The sequence below is a fragment of the Engystomops pustulosus genome, chromosome 8 (genome assembly GCF_040894005.1).
Source record: "Engystomops pustulosus chromosome 8, aEngPut4.maternal, whole genome shotgun sequence".
In the NCBI taxonomy this organism is placed as follows: Eukaryota; Metazoa; Chordata; class Amphibia; order Anura; family Leptodactylidae; genus Engystomops; species Engystomops pustulosus.
In genome coordinates, this window is record NC_092418.1 from 5,051,200 (window position 1) to 5,067,797 (window position 16,598).

At 45.3% G+C, this 16,598-nt stretch overlaps 1 protein-coding gene across 1 annotated transcript; it reads left to right on the forward strand.

Moving 5' to 3' along the window:
* The first annotated feature begins 12,237 nt into the window (after nt 1-12,237).
* Nucleotides 12,238-13,302, forward strand: LOC140075680 (taste receptor type 2 member 40-like). Its single transcript, XM_072121852.1, has one exon. The coding sequence runs from the start codon at nt 12,238-12,240 to the stop codon at nt 13,300-13,302; it is 1,065 nt and encodes a 354-aa protein (XP_071977953.1).
* Nucleotides 13,303-16,598: the final 3,296 nt, after the last annotated feature.

Here is a 16,598-nt window from a genome sequence, read left to right on the forward strand (position 1 = left end):
TCCCCTAGCACTGCTCCTCTGCTCCTCTAGCACTGCTCCCCTAGCACTGCTCCTCTGCTCCTCTAGCACCGCTCCTCTGCTCCTCTAGCACCGCTCCTCTGCTCCTCTAGCACCGCTCCTCTGCTGCTCTAGCACTGCTCCTCTGCTCCTCTAGCACCGCTCCTCTGCTCCTCTAGCACCGCTCCTCTGCTCCTCTAGCACCGCTCCTCTGCTGCTCTAGCACTGTTCCTCTGCTGCTCTAGCACTGCTCCTCTGCTCCTCTAGCACTGCTCCTCTGCTCCTCTAGCACTGCTCCTCTGCTCCTCTAGCACTGCTCCTCTGCTGCTCTAGCACTGTTCCTCTGCTGCTCTAGCACTGCTCCTCTGCTCCTCTAGCACTGCTTTTCTGCTGCTCTAGCACTGCTCCTCTGCTCCTCTAGCACTGCTTTTCTGCTGCTCTAGCACTGCTCCTCTAGCACCGCTCCTCTGCTCCTCTAGCACTGCTCCTCTGCTCCTCTAGCACTGCTCCTCTGAAGCTCTAACACTGTTCCTCTGCTGCTCTAGCACTGCTCCTCTGCTGCTCTAGCACTGCTCCACTGCTCCTCTAGCACTGTTCCTCTGCTGCTCTAGCACTGCTCCTCTGCTCCTCTTGCACTGCTCCTCTGCTCCTCTAGCACTGCTCCTCTGCTCCTCTAGCACTGCTCCTCTGCTCCTCTAGCACTGCTCCTCTGCTGCTCTAGCACTGCTCCTCTGCTGCTCTAGCACTGCTCCTCTGCTCCTCTAGCACTGCTCCTCTGCTGCTCTAGCACTGCTCCTCTGCTGCTCTAGCACTGTTCCTCTGCTGCTCTATCACAACACAGAGCTCACCCCTGAGATCATAGCACGTCCCAGAGGCTTCTCCAGATCTTTATGAATTTTGTGTTATAGATATAGTATTGGAACCCTCGGGTGTTTATTCATGAATAATCTCTAGAGACGCAGCCTCATTCAGAGCTTTAGCGATCTCTATTCTATTAGGGTCTTTTTCCTATACACTTTTACATCAGACAATTACTGCTGCCCTCCCCTTTGTCCGCTCTTTTTACAATTATCAAAGGATCTTTGGTGGCAATATCATTTTATTTTTCGGACCATAATTTTTATTCTTAAAAAACATTTTCAGATGGAAAAAGAAATACAAAAAGACCCGGGACTAGTAGTGGGCATTTCTTCAAAAACACTGTCAGATGTGGAATTAATTGTATTAAATAAGGGGTTGGATTTTGTATCGATTGTATTTGATTTTATGGTTGATTTTCATCCTTTTTGTAGGAACCTCCGTCTGAAAATGTTTTTTATGGATAAAAATGACGGTCTGAAAAATAAAATGAAAATAGAAGAAGTAAATAAAAATTGGCAAGAATGAAGGAAAATTAGAAATCGCCCTATGGATAAAAATAATAATAACACAGATTTCTTTGTAGCTACTGATGATCATCTGTGCTAAAATAATTTTAAAAAATGCTTCTTAAACATTGGAATTTGTTACGGTTTGAACCATTATATGGTGTATTATATAAAGAACCTCCACGCTTTGCATACAGGAAGGGTAAGTCCCTGGCGGATGATCGCATCATCCGAGCGGATATTAGTAACAATAAGAGCTTCCTGAGCGCCAAACGTCTGTCCTGCCAGAAGTGTAATTCAGTTATTAAGGTGATACATTCCCTCCCCCACACGAGGGGCGAGTATTGCCTTTAGGGGTCGGTTTTCTTCTGAAAGCAAAAATGTTATTTATGTATTAAAATGCCCTTGCGGCAAAATGTATGCGGGTCACACTAAACGCCAAGTCAGAATTAGGCTCAACGAACTTACAGTAGGTCTGATATTACATCACATACGGAATGACGTCCATCTGCTGCAGAGAAAACTTGTATGAAAGAGGAAGAGAGAAAAGTTTGGGGACACTAATGTTTCCCGTCATTTTACAGATAACAGACATCAAGTATCAGATTTACGATGTCTCATATTACAGGAGGTATCTGGATGTGGTGACGAACCGTCTACTGCAACGTGACGACAATGGATTGGATTTATAAGTTGGAGACAATGGGGCGGATTTACTTACCCGGTCTAGTCGTGATCCCGCGGTGCGTTGTCTGACGAAGATTCGGGTTCTGTCGGGATTCACTGAGATCGTGCACCCGATATCCTGCATGTGTGGCTTCCCCGCTCAGGTCCCTGGAGTTCACCTTCTTCTTCCTGGTGCATGTAAGTGCATTGTCCGTGTATAATGCACTGTGCGGGGAGTCACTAAGATCCTGTGCCCGATATCCTGCATGTGTGGCTTCCCCGCTCAGGTCCCCGGAGTTCACCTTCTTCTTCCTGGTGCATGTAAGTGCATTGTCCGTGTATAATGCGCTGTGCGGGGAGTCACTAAGATCCTGCACCCGATATCCTGCATGTGTCACTTCCCCGCTCAGGTCCCAGGAGTTCACCTTCTTCCTGGTGCATGTAACTGCATTGTCCATGTATAATGCGCTGTGCGGGGAGTCACTAAGATCCTGCGCCCGATATCCTGCATCTGTCGCTTCCCCGCTCAGGTCCCCGGAGTTCCCCTTCTTCCTGGTGCATGTAAGTGCATTGTCCGTGTATAATGCACAGTGCGGGGAGTCACTTAGATCGTGCACCCGATATCCTGCAGGTGTCGCTTCCCCGCTCAGGTCCCTGGAGTTCACCTTCTTCTTCCTGGTGCATGTAAGTGCATTGTCCGTGTATAATGCGCTGTGCGGGGAGTCACTAAGATCCTGCGCCCGATATCCTGCATGTGTCGCTTCCCCGCTCAGGTACCCGGAGTTCTCCTTCTTCTTCCTGGTGCATGTAAGTGCATTGTTCGTGTATAATGCACTGTGCGGGGAGTCACTAAGATCATGCACCCGATATCCTGCATGTGTCGCTTCCCCGCTCAGGTCCCTGGAGTTCACCTTCTTCCTGGTGCATGTAACTGCATTGTCCGTGTATAATGCGCTGTGCGGGGAGTCACTAAGATCCTGCGCCTGATATCCTGCATGTGTCGCTTCCCCGCTCAGGTCCCCGGAGTTCACCTTCTTCCTGGTGCATGTAACTGCATTGTCCGTGTATAATGCGCTGTGCGGGGAGTCACTAAGATCCTGCGCCCGATATCCTGCATGTGTCGCTTCCCCGCTCAGGTCCCTGGAGTTCACCTTCTTCTTCCTGGTGCATGTAAGTGCATTGTCCGTGTATAATGCGCTGTGCGGGGAGTCACTAAGATCGTGCACCCGATATCCTGCATGTGTCGCTTCCCTGCTCAGGTCCCTGGAGTTCACCTTCTTCTCCCTGGTGCATATAAGTGCTGATCTTGCAGCACATTTCCTTTTTTAAATTCTGCGGTTTGTCCGAATCCATCGGGTTGTCCGACGACCAGGCCCCCCCCCCCCAATTTCTGTTGCGTGCAAGCCGGCGCTGATGTGACACAATCCGATTGCGGCCTATTTGGCACAAACCGGAAATCGTCAGGAAACCTGTCGAATATGCGCCCAACGGACTCTTAGTAAATGAGCCCCATTGTATCAGATTTAGGACGGCTTATATTACAGGAGGTATCAGGCTGTGATGACGAACCGTCTACTGCAACGCGAGGTTTGGATTGGATTTATAAGTTGGAGACATTGGGGCTCATTTACTAAGGGTCCGTTGGACGCATTTTCGTTGGGTTTCCGGATGATTTATGTTTTGCGCCAAATTGCTCCGGGATTTTGGCGCACGTGATTGGATTTTGGCGCATCAGCGCCAGCTTGCACGTGACAGAAATCGGGGTGCGTGGCCGTCGGACAACACGACAGATCGGACAATGCGCGGGATTTAACATTTAGAATTGTGTCACAAGACAATGCACTCACAAGCACCGGGAAGAAGCAGGTGAACTCCGGCGGACCTCGGGGCAGAAGCAACGGATGCAGGAACTCGGACGCACGAGCTTGGTGAATCATGGCAGACCCGAAACCTCGTCAGACAATGCACCGCGGGATCGCGGCAGGACCGGGTAACTAAATCTGCCCCTGTCACGTATGACACAACTCGCACTTTAAACCCACGGTCTTGTCCGCTGTAGCGTCTCCACCCGCTATCCACTATGAGCCGCAATATCACACACGCAGGAGGACTGGGATACACTACGGAAATGAAGGAAGGGAAGGTCATGACCTCTCCATAAACAGGTACAAAGCATTTGTCCTCCAGAGGACGGGATCATAATAATTAGGGGACTGCTATAATATTGATATTTGAAAAACTATTTATATGCAACATGAATATGAAAAAATTTACAAAGTAAAGATTTTTGTATTTTATCGTAATTTTTCACTTAAAGAATAAGAAGATAAACCCTTTTTGTCTTTCTGGTTATTTACTTCCTCTGACATTCACTGATGAACTTGGATTTGGGAGACTCCAGACCCCTGCATTCTGCATTCTGAATATGTATACACTGTCACATGTACCTAAGAATTGTGGATTGACTATGGGGAACATGGGTGTAGGGGCAGATGTAGACAATAAGCTCTAACATTAGCCCCACCCAGCCGTCCCTACCTACTTGCCTATCCTACCTTAGATGGTATGTGACAACTGGTCAAGCAGAGGTCAGAAAATCCAAAATACAGAAGGTCAAAAACTTTATAAAGCGGCAAGGAAGACTTATAGCAAATGCTGGGGAGTAAGCAAACAATCCTCTTAGGAGATGTTACATCACCACTACCAGGGAAATGAGAAAAATCTGGGAATTATTTAGTAGTTACCTTAAATAAGCGCAGGGGGTCGGCTGCAGGTTGAGATTTTAAGGCAGAAGCTGATGTTGTTTGTGGCTGGTCGTAAAAACTTCTGGGGAAGGAATGATCCAACATCAGAAGGTACCTCGAAATTTTTCTTCTTCCATGAAAATGTGGATGTAAATCCAAAGTGAAACAAAACCAACTGATTTGCATCCACGTCTTTGACACACAACTGATAACGTGATACATTTACCCTGATGCTACAAATTGTGACTAGAAGTCCCTGAAGAACCTGAAGAACCACCGTCATGGATCCTCTTCCTCCGTGAGGAGTGAATTTGTTAGTGGGAAAACTTTCTGGATTACCTGGAGTTTTTTTCAATTTGTGGATTGTTTTTGTTAACATTGGAGACTGGAGAAGACGTGTCCACCTGAGTCTCCCAGATCAGATTCTCACATTTATGGGTCTCATCAATATCATTCTACAAGTGGCCTTGTCCTTGGACTGTTTCCCTATTGAGACAAACTTCTAGACTTCCTTTGCCCGGATCCACCTTAGTTGTGTTGGGCTTGTGATGTTCTTGGTCTTCAGCAATGTCTGGCTGACCTCTTGGCTTTCCATCTTTTACTTCTTGAAAATTGTGAATTTCACTAATCAAATCCTCTTAATTTTCAAAATGCTAATTTTAAAGGTTTTACCAAATCTCGTTGTGGTGTCTATTGGGGCCTCCTTTACTTTGGCTCTCCTGTCATTTTGGAACATTTACCCTGTAATAAAGTCATCAGGTAACTTTACCAACAATCTGACCAATGGAGGAGGCTTCATATCGGTAACATCTGGACACCTGATTTTGGGGGGGTGTTTTACCGCTCGTAGTGACTCGTATCCCTATAGTTTTGACTCTGAGTTCCCTCTGGAGACACATAAAAAGACTGGAACAGAATAAGCTGGACTTTTGTCATCCTTGAACACAAACCCATGTGATGGCATCCAGGACCGTGGTGCTTCTAGTGTGTCTACACACCCATCTGCTTATAGCAGCAATTTATCAATTATCCAAAAATTTCAATTTTTATGATTTTTTGATTTTCTTGTTTTGGTGATTTACTCTTTTCTACCCGGCAGCACAAGCTCTTGTTATTATAACAGGTAGTTCCAAACTGAGAGGAGCATTCATCCCCAGGTGTCCTCCCTGAAAGCACACTCAACTTTCATGGACCATAACATCTTCAGAACATTATCATAGTCATAACATAACCACCATGTTCTACATAGAGCACAATCCTCTCTGAGTCTACTTCGAGAGTCATTGCCCTTAAGAGGCTACTAATAGTCATTTGCAGACCATGAGGAGCTTTTGAAGTCGTCTTGGTACCAGATCTTAGTCAGAGCCATTGATCTTCTTAAAATAGAAGCTGGATGTGTAATGTACAGTGTAGAAAGGTCAATGACTTTGACCCTGCCCTCTAATGATGATGAGGTGACTCTCGTTCCAATTTCCATAGTTTTATGTAAATGTGTAACTGAAGCTCGGCAGATATTTGCATTTGTCCCAGTCCAAGCACCGAGCTGCTCACTTCCAGAAGACACAAAGCTCTTGGCATCATGGCTGCTCCAGAACTCATCTTCTTGATTGTTGGCGTAACCATTGAATTTATGGTGGGAATGGCCTTAAATAGTCATATTCTGCTTGTTTATATAGGAAACCTAAGAAATGGACTCCCTTTGGGTGTGTCGGAGAAGGTCCACATCATCAAGGCTCTACTAAACATCTCTCAGCTCTTCATAATAACCACACAAACGATCATCTATGCTTTTTGGTCTCATCTGTTCTTTGTTAATGAAAGTTTCCACTGGATGATGATGGTGAATATGGTCTTGACCTCTTATAGTTATTGGCTGATGGCTTTTCTCTGTGTCTATTACTGCACCAATATCACCAACTTAGGTCACCAGACCTTGGTTTGGCTGAGGAACAGTCTCTCATCTTACCAGCATCTTATCCTTATTGGTTCAGGATTTGGCTCAGTTGCCATAAGTTTTCCAGTATTTTGGTATTCTAGTATAATTCCTGCCACAAACACAACATATCAGTCCATGATGATTCAGGGCATTAGTCAAAATATCATATACAAAACTATAATCTACATCCTGAGCTGCTTCCTACCCTTCACTATAGCTTTCATCTCCACCATCATCTCCTCTTGGTCTCTTATAAATCACATGTGGACAATGAGACAGAATAATAAGGGATTTACACGTTCCAAATTCCGGACTCAGATTAAGGCTACGAGAACCATGATCCTGTTTCTCGTCACTTGTGTCATCTACAATGTGATACAAATGTTCTTCTTCACCATTACAAGTATCTATCGGGTCACGGTAATACTGATGTGGTTGGTAATCATATTGTATCCGATATCAGAAGCCACCATCATCATCCAAAGTAGCAGCAAGCTAAGGAAGACCCTTCCTGGAGAAATATGTGGTAGGAAACGACGGAGCGTCGAGACTAAGACCTAGAATCTTCTGGTGATTCATCTAGCACGGAGGCTTAAAAAGAAATTTTACAAAATGTAACCCAATTCCTACTGTAAAATGTAAATAAACTTTCCTTTAATTGAGAAGGTTATGAAGCTTGATTGCTTGGTGGAGCATCAGAATCCTGAAGTTGGCCAGAAAATTATTTTTAATTGGGTTTGCCTAAGTTTGGGGGTCCTACTGTTCCCCTCTTGTTGAGCATGGATCCGGCCATTCCATCCAGTGTGTATGGGAGTTCTGGAAATAACCAAAGACATCACTTACTCATTTAAGATGCACAATCAACCTGCCCCTCCATCAATACATGGGAAACGGACATGGAAAATGGACCCCCTGATAACGGTGTAGAAGACTAATAAATCTGGGCCAACCCCATGGAGATTCATGCAGAAGCTGAGGCTTTTATTTTTCCTTGAAATAATGTATGAATGGATATTCCCATATAATGTATAGATGTCATCGTGATATCAGCAGCTGTCCGAGGTATCACTGATCCACTGTGTACAGACAACAGAGCGGCTAATGCACTTTATAACCCTCCCCTGATGATAGCAGCTTATCACATCTTCTGCTGGTAACGCCTCTGGATACTCTTTTTAGGGTTTTACCAGGGCATCCTAGATCTCCTCAGGGGACAGCGTTGGTCCTGCCCATGTAAGACTACAAGGTCTAGGAGTAGAGGTACCCAGTGAGGCCGGTGAGGGTGACCTCTACCTGCTTTGTCGTATCCACCACTGTAGACCGATCCGGATCTTCTGGAACCCAGTAATACTGAACCTTTCCATGCATGTTTTTGTGTGAGCTCATTTATGTTCGACATTTAAATGGCTTTAGTAAATGTTAAGTTTTATGACACCCACTTTTTGATTAAAGTGAACCTATCACCAGGAATAACAGCCAAACAGCACCTTCTGTGATTTATAACTGTTCGTATGATGCTTTTATATTGTTTACTACAGCCAAAAACACTTTTGGCTACAGAAAACTATATAAAAGTATATAAACAACATTAAACTACAGAACAAGGTACAAGGTGCTGTTTGCTGTTGGTGGGGTATATCTGCTGACAGGCTCCCTTCACTATTTGATTTGTTTGGTGATAAGTTCTCCCGTTTCCTGTGAGTTTTGGATAAGTACTTTTTGGCGATACCACTTGTACTTCTGTCTTGTGAGATCACAACATTTTCAGCTGAATGTAATACATATCCCGTCCTGAGATGTCCACCCTATGATGTACGTGTGTCTGTGCATCCTCTCAGTCGTGTCATGAATCATACCCGGTATTATGCTCTTGCATTGGACCATTCATTATGGAATTAGTTCTATAATATTATGGATCCAATACACAAATTCCGCCTTAGATAAGTGTAGACACTGGGGCACATTTACCAAGGGTCCGAACACCACATTTTCGTCGGGTTTCCCGATCTTTTTCACATTTTCCCTGAATGGCCCCGGGTTTTTGGTGCATGCGATCGGATTGTGGCGCATCGGCACCGGCTTGCATGCGACATAAATCGTGGGCCGCCCCGTTGGACAACCCGACTGATTTGGACAAACCGCAGAATTTAAAAAACCAAATTGTGTCGCAATATGGGCACTCACATGCACCGGGAAGAAGATGGTGAACTCCGGGGACCTCAGCGGGGGAAGTGATGGATGCAGGAAATTGGATGCACAATCTTAGTGAATCGTGGCAGCTCCAAATCCTCGTCGGACATTCCGGATCAGCAGTGTCAACGGGACGGGTAAGTAAATGTGCCCCATTATGTTATAATAAAAAGCTTCATATGTTGTCAGTATAAACAATGTAAAGTGTTAATACGGGAATCAATGGAAACAAAAAGGAAAAGAAAAGGATCTTGGTGGAGCCCATTGACCAAAATGGGACCTTTTGTGCGTCTATTGTCAATCAAGTATATTTTTGCAGTGACTGAAGAGGTTACAATGACGATATGAAGACCTCAAATACTACACAAAATAGCAGAAAGTTATGTGGTCAGGGGGGCACCAGCCATGAGGAGTATCGAGCCTCTCGCCTCAGGCAGCACCACCTGGTGTAAGATGGGGGGCAGTATGAGGGGTGCAGTCAGCGGCTACTAGCAGGACCTGACACTTAGCAATATTGTCTCTTCCACCCGACGGGACACTACATGGAGAGACACCTGATATCAATCTAATGGGGGAGCAGAGGGGGCCATTCCATAGCTCGTCTCCGGGAGCAGAGAGTTTAGGGTCACCCCTGCCCCTGGTAAGTATCAGATCTTCCACATTTCATCTCTGAAAACTACAGATTGGACATAGACAGGAATGAGAAAGACTGAGGAGAACCTCAGGGGCCAAACATGGATTTATTACGGGCAAGATTCAGAATATCCGGACATTTTTATTCTATTTATGTTCTTACTTGGTTTCACCAAATTCTTTTTAAGTTTGATCACCATGCCGACATTTTTATCACTTTTTTTTTCTCTTTTTGTAACTTTTCTGGGCACATTGGTGGATTTGCTCGGCAAAGTTTGTTCCTGAGATTTCCAGTGTTGCTGATGTTTTAACTCACAACATTTTGTGTTGGACACATCAGGACTATTTCCCATCAATTCCAGGAGATATGACAATAATTGCTATAAAAATAAGAAAATGTACAAATGTTATAAACTATTTCATTTCTGTTGTTATAAATCTATTTATTGTTCATTCATCGTCATCATCAATGGTGTTTTTCTGCTTTATTAGATTTGTTCTTAGGATCATGTATTTGCTTCTATCTATATCTCTGTTACTCTGTATATACTTTGTTATGTTTTGGGTAATAAAGTTCTTTTAAAAGTCGTTAAAAACTTCTATTAACCTATTTGGAGCTTATTCATCATAAACTATTGGTTACTAGGTAAATACTTGATATCATTCAGTACATAGAAGGAGTTCGCATTACGGAGACTTTGCCCATTACGGCGCCTTGTAGGGGTGAAGACTTAATACTTATCTCCTCCAATAGGGGATTCTGGGAAAATATGCAAATAAGTTTTCCAGGATGGGAAAAGGAAAACCTATTTGCATTTGTTCAGAACAAAAGGACAAACACTTCATGGATTTATGGAAGGAACAATCTGCTCTAGAAAATCTCTTTGGTGGAGCCTGAGGTTAAGGAGAAGATATTTTACACTTTTAAATGCGATACATTCTTGGACATCATAGGAAAACATTGGGAAAAACTGTAGTTACAGAGGATCTTGGGGGAAATTGTAAGACCAAGACTAAGACAATAACAAGAGCCGAGGTGTAGAAGCTTCTGACAGGGACACGGTTTGCCTTATACACATATACACATCACCGGACAGACCCCACATCACCGGACAGACTACACGTCACCGGACAGACCACACATCACCGGACAGACGACACATCACCGGACAGACCACACATCACCGGACAGACCACACGTCACCGGACAGACCACACGTCACCGGACAGACCACACGTCACCGGACAGACCACACGTCACCGGACAGACCACACGTCACCGGACAGACCACACATCACCGGACAGACCACACATCACCGGACAGACCACACATCACCGGACAGACCACACATCACCGGACAGACCACACGTCACCGGACAGACCACACGTCACCGGACAGACCCCACATCACCGGACAGACCCCACATCACCGGACAGACCACACGTCACCGGACAGACCACACGTCACCGGACAGACCCCACATCACCGGACAGACCACACATCACCGGACAGGCCACACGTCACCGGACAGACCCCACATCACCGGACAGACCCCACATCACCGGACAGACCACACATCACCGGACAGACCACACATCACCGGACAGACCACACATCACCGGACAGACCACACATCACCGGACAGACCCCACATCACCGGACAGACCACACATCACCGGACAGACCACACGTCACCGGACAGACCCCACATCACCGGACAGACCACACGTCACCGGACAGACCACACGTCACCGGACAGACCCCACGTCACCGGACAGACCACACATCACCGGACAGACCACACATCACCGGACAGACCACACATCACCGGACAGACCCCACATCACCGGACAGACCACACGTCACCGGACAGACCACACGTCACCGGACAGACCACACGTCACCGGACAGACTACACGTCACCGGACAGACTACACGTCACCGGACAGACCCCACATCACCGGACAGACCACACATCACCGGACAGGCCACACGGACCACACATCACCGGACAGGCCACAGAGATTTAGATATACTGATACAGTTCTACAGTAATGTGCTCATATGTACGTATATATATATATATTATATATATATATATATATATATATATATATATATATATATATATAGATCATGTACATACTAGGCATGCACACCAAAATACACAAATGTATACAGTACTAACACAAGATATACACACAAACATACACCATATATACACACACAGCATACACACAAATACATACAGTACCACACATACCATACACATACACACCATAAAGCATATATAATAATACACACAGCATACACACACAAATAGACCCATACATCATATACAGCATATACACACACCATATACACAAATACACACTCACCATATACACACACACATGCACCCATACAGGATATTGACACATAAAATATATACAAAGACTCTTATACAATATACATACATCACATATACATCCATACATTTATACACACATGTCTATACTCACTATCAGGCAGTCTTCTTATCCCGGGAGGGTCAGAGGCCACAGATCTGACATCATGCAGCCCAGTAGTTGCTGACCACATGGGGGAGACTGCAAGTAGTCGACTTATCTGAGCTGCCGGCCCAGCCCTGTACTGCAGTAGATGTGCACTATATATGTGTGTAGGATAATAGATATAGAATAATTCATCATGGATCAGCTACATGGAATTCCTCCGTAGTAGATGCAAAACCAAGGAGAAGCCACACCCGATGCTTTACATTCAGTTTGACAACACACAAAGCGAGCACCTGCCATCACGTAGGGGAAGACCCTGGAGAACCAGCGCTATGGATCCTCTGTTAGGAGTCAAGCTATTAGTGGGCATCGGTGCTGGAGTATCTGGACTTGTCTTCAATTCATGGATTGTTCACGTCAGCTCTAAAGACTGGAGGGGAGTCTCCCACCTGAGTCCACCGGACCTGATCCTCACCTTCATGGGTCTCATTAATATCACACTGCAGCTTGTCTTGTCTTTGGACATGTCATCAATTCAGACCAAACTTTACTCAACGTATGACCAGATCCACATCCGGTTTCTGGGGCTCTCGATTTTCCTCGTGTCCACCAATGTCTGGCTCACGGCTTGGCTTTCCATCTACTATTGCTTCAGAATTGTACATTTTACAGGTCGAATCCTTTCACTTTGCAAAGTGAGGATTTCTAGATTTTTACCAAATCTCCTTGTGGTGTCTACTGGAGCTTCATTCCTTTTGGGTCTTCTATCATTTTGGAACATTCATCCTGTGAGAGTTGTAGATATTTTTGGAAACTCTGCGCACAATCGCACAATGTCTCGATCTTCTCTCTCGGTATCATCTGCGTACGTCACAGCTGCCTTTGTAGGGAGTATCTTACCACTCATATTGACTCTTATCCCTATAGTATTGACTCTGAGCTCCCTCTGGAGACACATTAAGAGAATGAAAGAGAATAAATCAGCCTCTTGTCATCCTCAGACACAAGCCCACGTGAGGGCGGCCAGGACCATGGGGCTTCTAGTGTCTGTTCACACTTGTCTACTTACAGCAGCAATTTATCAGCTTTCAAGGACATTCAATTTCAATGACGCTGTGATGCTATTTTGTTGGTATATTAGCCTTCTCTATCCCACCCTACAAGCCCTGGTTATCATAACAGGCAACTCTAAACTGAGAGAAGCCATAAAGAACATGTTAAGCCTCGGGTCCTTCAGATGCCACCAGAATGGACCATCATTGCCCGCGTAGCCGTATACAGTAGACTTAGTCATTAGGAGTCAATTATTAGAAATTATTTGCTATTTTTGTTTATGTTTCTCATAGATTCTAAATAATTGTATGACAATCTAAGTTGTGTTGGGAGATGTCGTCATGGAACAGATGGAGAGCCTAAGATTGGAGTCTACTAGATTCCCTTCATACATTCTTACACAAGTTTCTGCCACTTCATCTAGAACCTTTCACCACCTCCGGCGTCTTACATCATATAATATATATTATTCCACCGGGTACAATGTACTTCTGGAATGGGGGGGTCTGGCGCTGAATGTCAGGGTCCTCAAAAATGGACATGGATATTTTCGGAATGGTGATGGCACAAAGAAAATCCCAACTATACCAATGGAGCCGCCCATTCCTATTACAGAGAGTTATAGATGGGGAAGGTGATGATGGCTCGTCCTTGATGGGATGTTGCCTGAATAGCACAAGGTTTACCGTGCTTGGTCATCACGACAGGACCATTACAGCTGCTACAAAGCCAGAAATACATTTAGAATCTCTGTTCTTTCTCCAAAATTGTCCATAAAGAGATTTACATCCATTGATCATAAAGTCAGGATCCAGTATAAACTACGTATCCCGATCCAGTGTATGTGGGCTGGTTGATCACGAATGACCTTCTGGGCACAAGGTTGTCGATATGTTATGTGCACAACTTATCCCACATGCAAATTTCCTGTTTTTGTAGCGTTTCGCTGTGTAATCCCTCAGTACATAAAGTTATGAATGTAAATCTGTAGACAAGAAGGCACCAAGTACAATAAGAGAAACAAATGAACCATTTGCATGGAGCTTAAGTGAGCATAAATTATAGTCATCCTCTACGAGTCATCCTCATCACAACCCATATAAGGCAGAAATCTGCAGGACATAGGACTCAGTTCTCCAGTTGAGCAGTAAGTTAGTGAGTTTTGTTGCTGGAGTCCTCGGGGTCAGATGTGACTCATGGATTGTGGGTAATCCGGAAGTACTGGAGACAAGGAGTCCACCTGAGGGGAGTTTACATTTGTCCACATCAGTCACATCTCCACATCAGTCACATCTCCACACCAGTCACATGTCCACATCAGTCACATCTCCACACCAGTAATATCTCCACATCAGTCACATCTCCACACCAGTCACATGTCCACATCAGTCACATCTCCACACCAGTCACATCTCCGCACCAGTAATATCTCCACATCAGTCACATCTCCACACCAGTCACATGTCCACATCAGTCACATCTCCACACCAGTCACATGTCCACATCAGTCACATCTCCACACCAGTCACATCTCCGCACCAGTAATATCTCCACATCAGTCACATCTCCACACCAGTCACATGTCCACATCAGTCACATCTCCACACCAGTCACATCTCCGCACCAGTAATATCTCCACATCAGTCACATCTCCACACCAGTCACATCTCCACATCAGTCACATCTCCACACCAGTCACATCTCCGCACCAGTAATATCTCCACACCAGTCACATGTCCACATCAGTCACATCTCCACACCAGTCACATCTCCGCACCAGTAATATCTCCACATCAGTCACATCTCCACACCAGTCACATGTCCACATCAGTCACATCTCCACACCAGTCACATGTCCACATCAGTCACATCTCCACACCAGTCACATCTCCGCACCAGTAATATCTCCACATCAGTCACATCTCCACACCAGTCACATGTCCACATCAGTCACATCTCCACACCAGTCACATCTCCGCACCAGTAATATCTCCACATCAGTCACATCTCCACACCAGTCACATCTCCACATCAGTCACATCTCCACACCAGTCACATCTCCGCACCAGTAATATCTCCACATCAGTCACATCTCCACACCAGTCACATGTCCACATCAGTCACATCTCCACACCAGTCACATCTCCGCACCAGTAATATCTCCACATCAGTCACATCTCCACACCAGTCACATGTCCACATCAGTCACATCTCCACACCAGTCACATCTCCGCACCAGTAATATCTCCACATCAGTCACATCTCCACATCAGTCACATCTCAGCACCAGTCATATCTCCACATCAGTCACATCTCCACACCAGTCACATGTCCACATCAGTCACATCTCCACACCAGTCACATGTCCACATCAGTCACATCTCCACACCAGTCACATCTCCGCACCAGTAATATCTCCACATCAGTCACATCTCCACACCAGTCACATGTCCACATCAGTCACATCTCCACATCAGTCACATCTCAGCACCAGTCATATCTCCACATCAGTCACATCTCCACACCAGTCACATGTCCACATTGGTCACGTGGCCACAACAGTCACGTGAAATACTATAAAAACTATGTTGCTCTGTTTTTTCCTTTATAAGCCGAGGTTTTTCAGCACAAAATGTGTGCTCAAAAACCCTAACTCGGCTTATACTTGAGTCAAAACTTACCTTTCCGACGTCACCCGTAGGTCCTATGCTTGTTTCGATGATCTGGTGCAGCCTCGGGTCCTTCGGATCCTCTTTGGGTTCTTCTGCTCCTCTTCGGCTCCTCTTCGGGAAGTTCCGCTCCTCTTCGGGTACCGGCAGCTCACAAACAATAACGTTCGCAAGCCGAAGAATCCGAAGAGGATCGAAGGACCCAAGGCAGCACGGAGCATCGGAGACAGAAGAAGACCTACGTGGCAGGCAGTATACTACAGGGGCTGGGCAGACTATATAGTACAGGGGGCTGGCTGGCTATATACTAGGAGACTGTGAACATTTCTAGAATGTGGCTTCTCTCTATGTTGTGAGGAGATCATTACATTTTGTGGATTATGTAATGTTGTGTTGGTATTTTACAGTTTTTTACCTACATTACAAGCCCTCATGATAATAACCGGCAATTCAAAATAGAAAAAAGCCACCAGAGGTTTATTGAGGCGATGGAGGTACCCGGGGCATCGAGCTTTTTGTAAATCTATCACTGATCATTTGAATACCAGAAGCATTTAAAGAGTTCACACGTTGCTTTTTCTACCTTCTATCTTGTTTTATATGTTGGAGGGAGCAACAGGAGCGGCTAATGAACACATTTCTAATGTAAGGAGTGAGGTTGAGGGTTGAAGGACCTCCTTGGTCGAGGAGAGCTCTAGAAATTGTTGGAATATATCAGGGGATTATAATAGATTTTGCGAAGGGTCTCCTGGAGACAGAAGAAGAAAACTGAGTGCTCCCGAAACTCGCGGAAAGTTCTCTTCTTCTATTTGAACCCGTGATAACTCTGGAATCCTTTATGAAAA

Coding starts and splice junctions, on each gene's coding strand:
- LOC140075680 (XM_072121852.1), top strand. CDS start 12,238: ATGGAATTCCTCCGTAGTAGATGCAAAACCAAGGAGAAGCCACACCCG.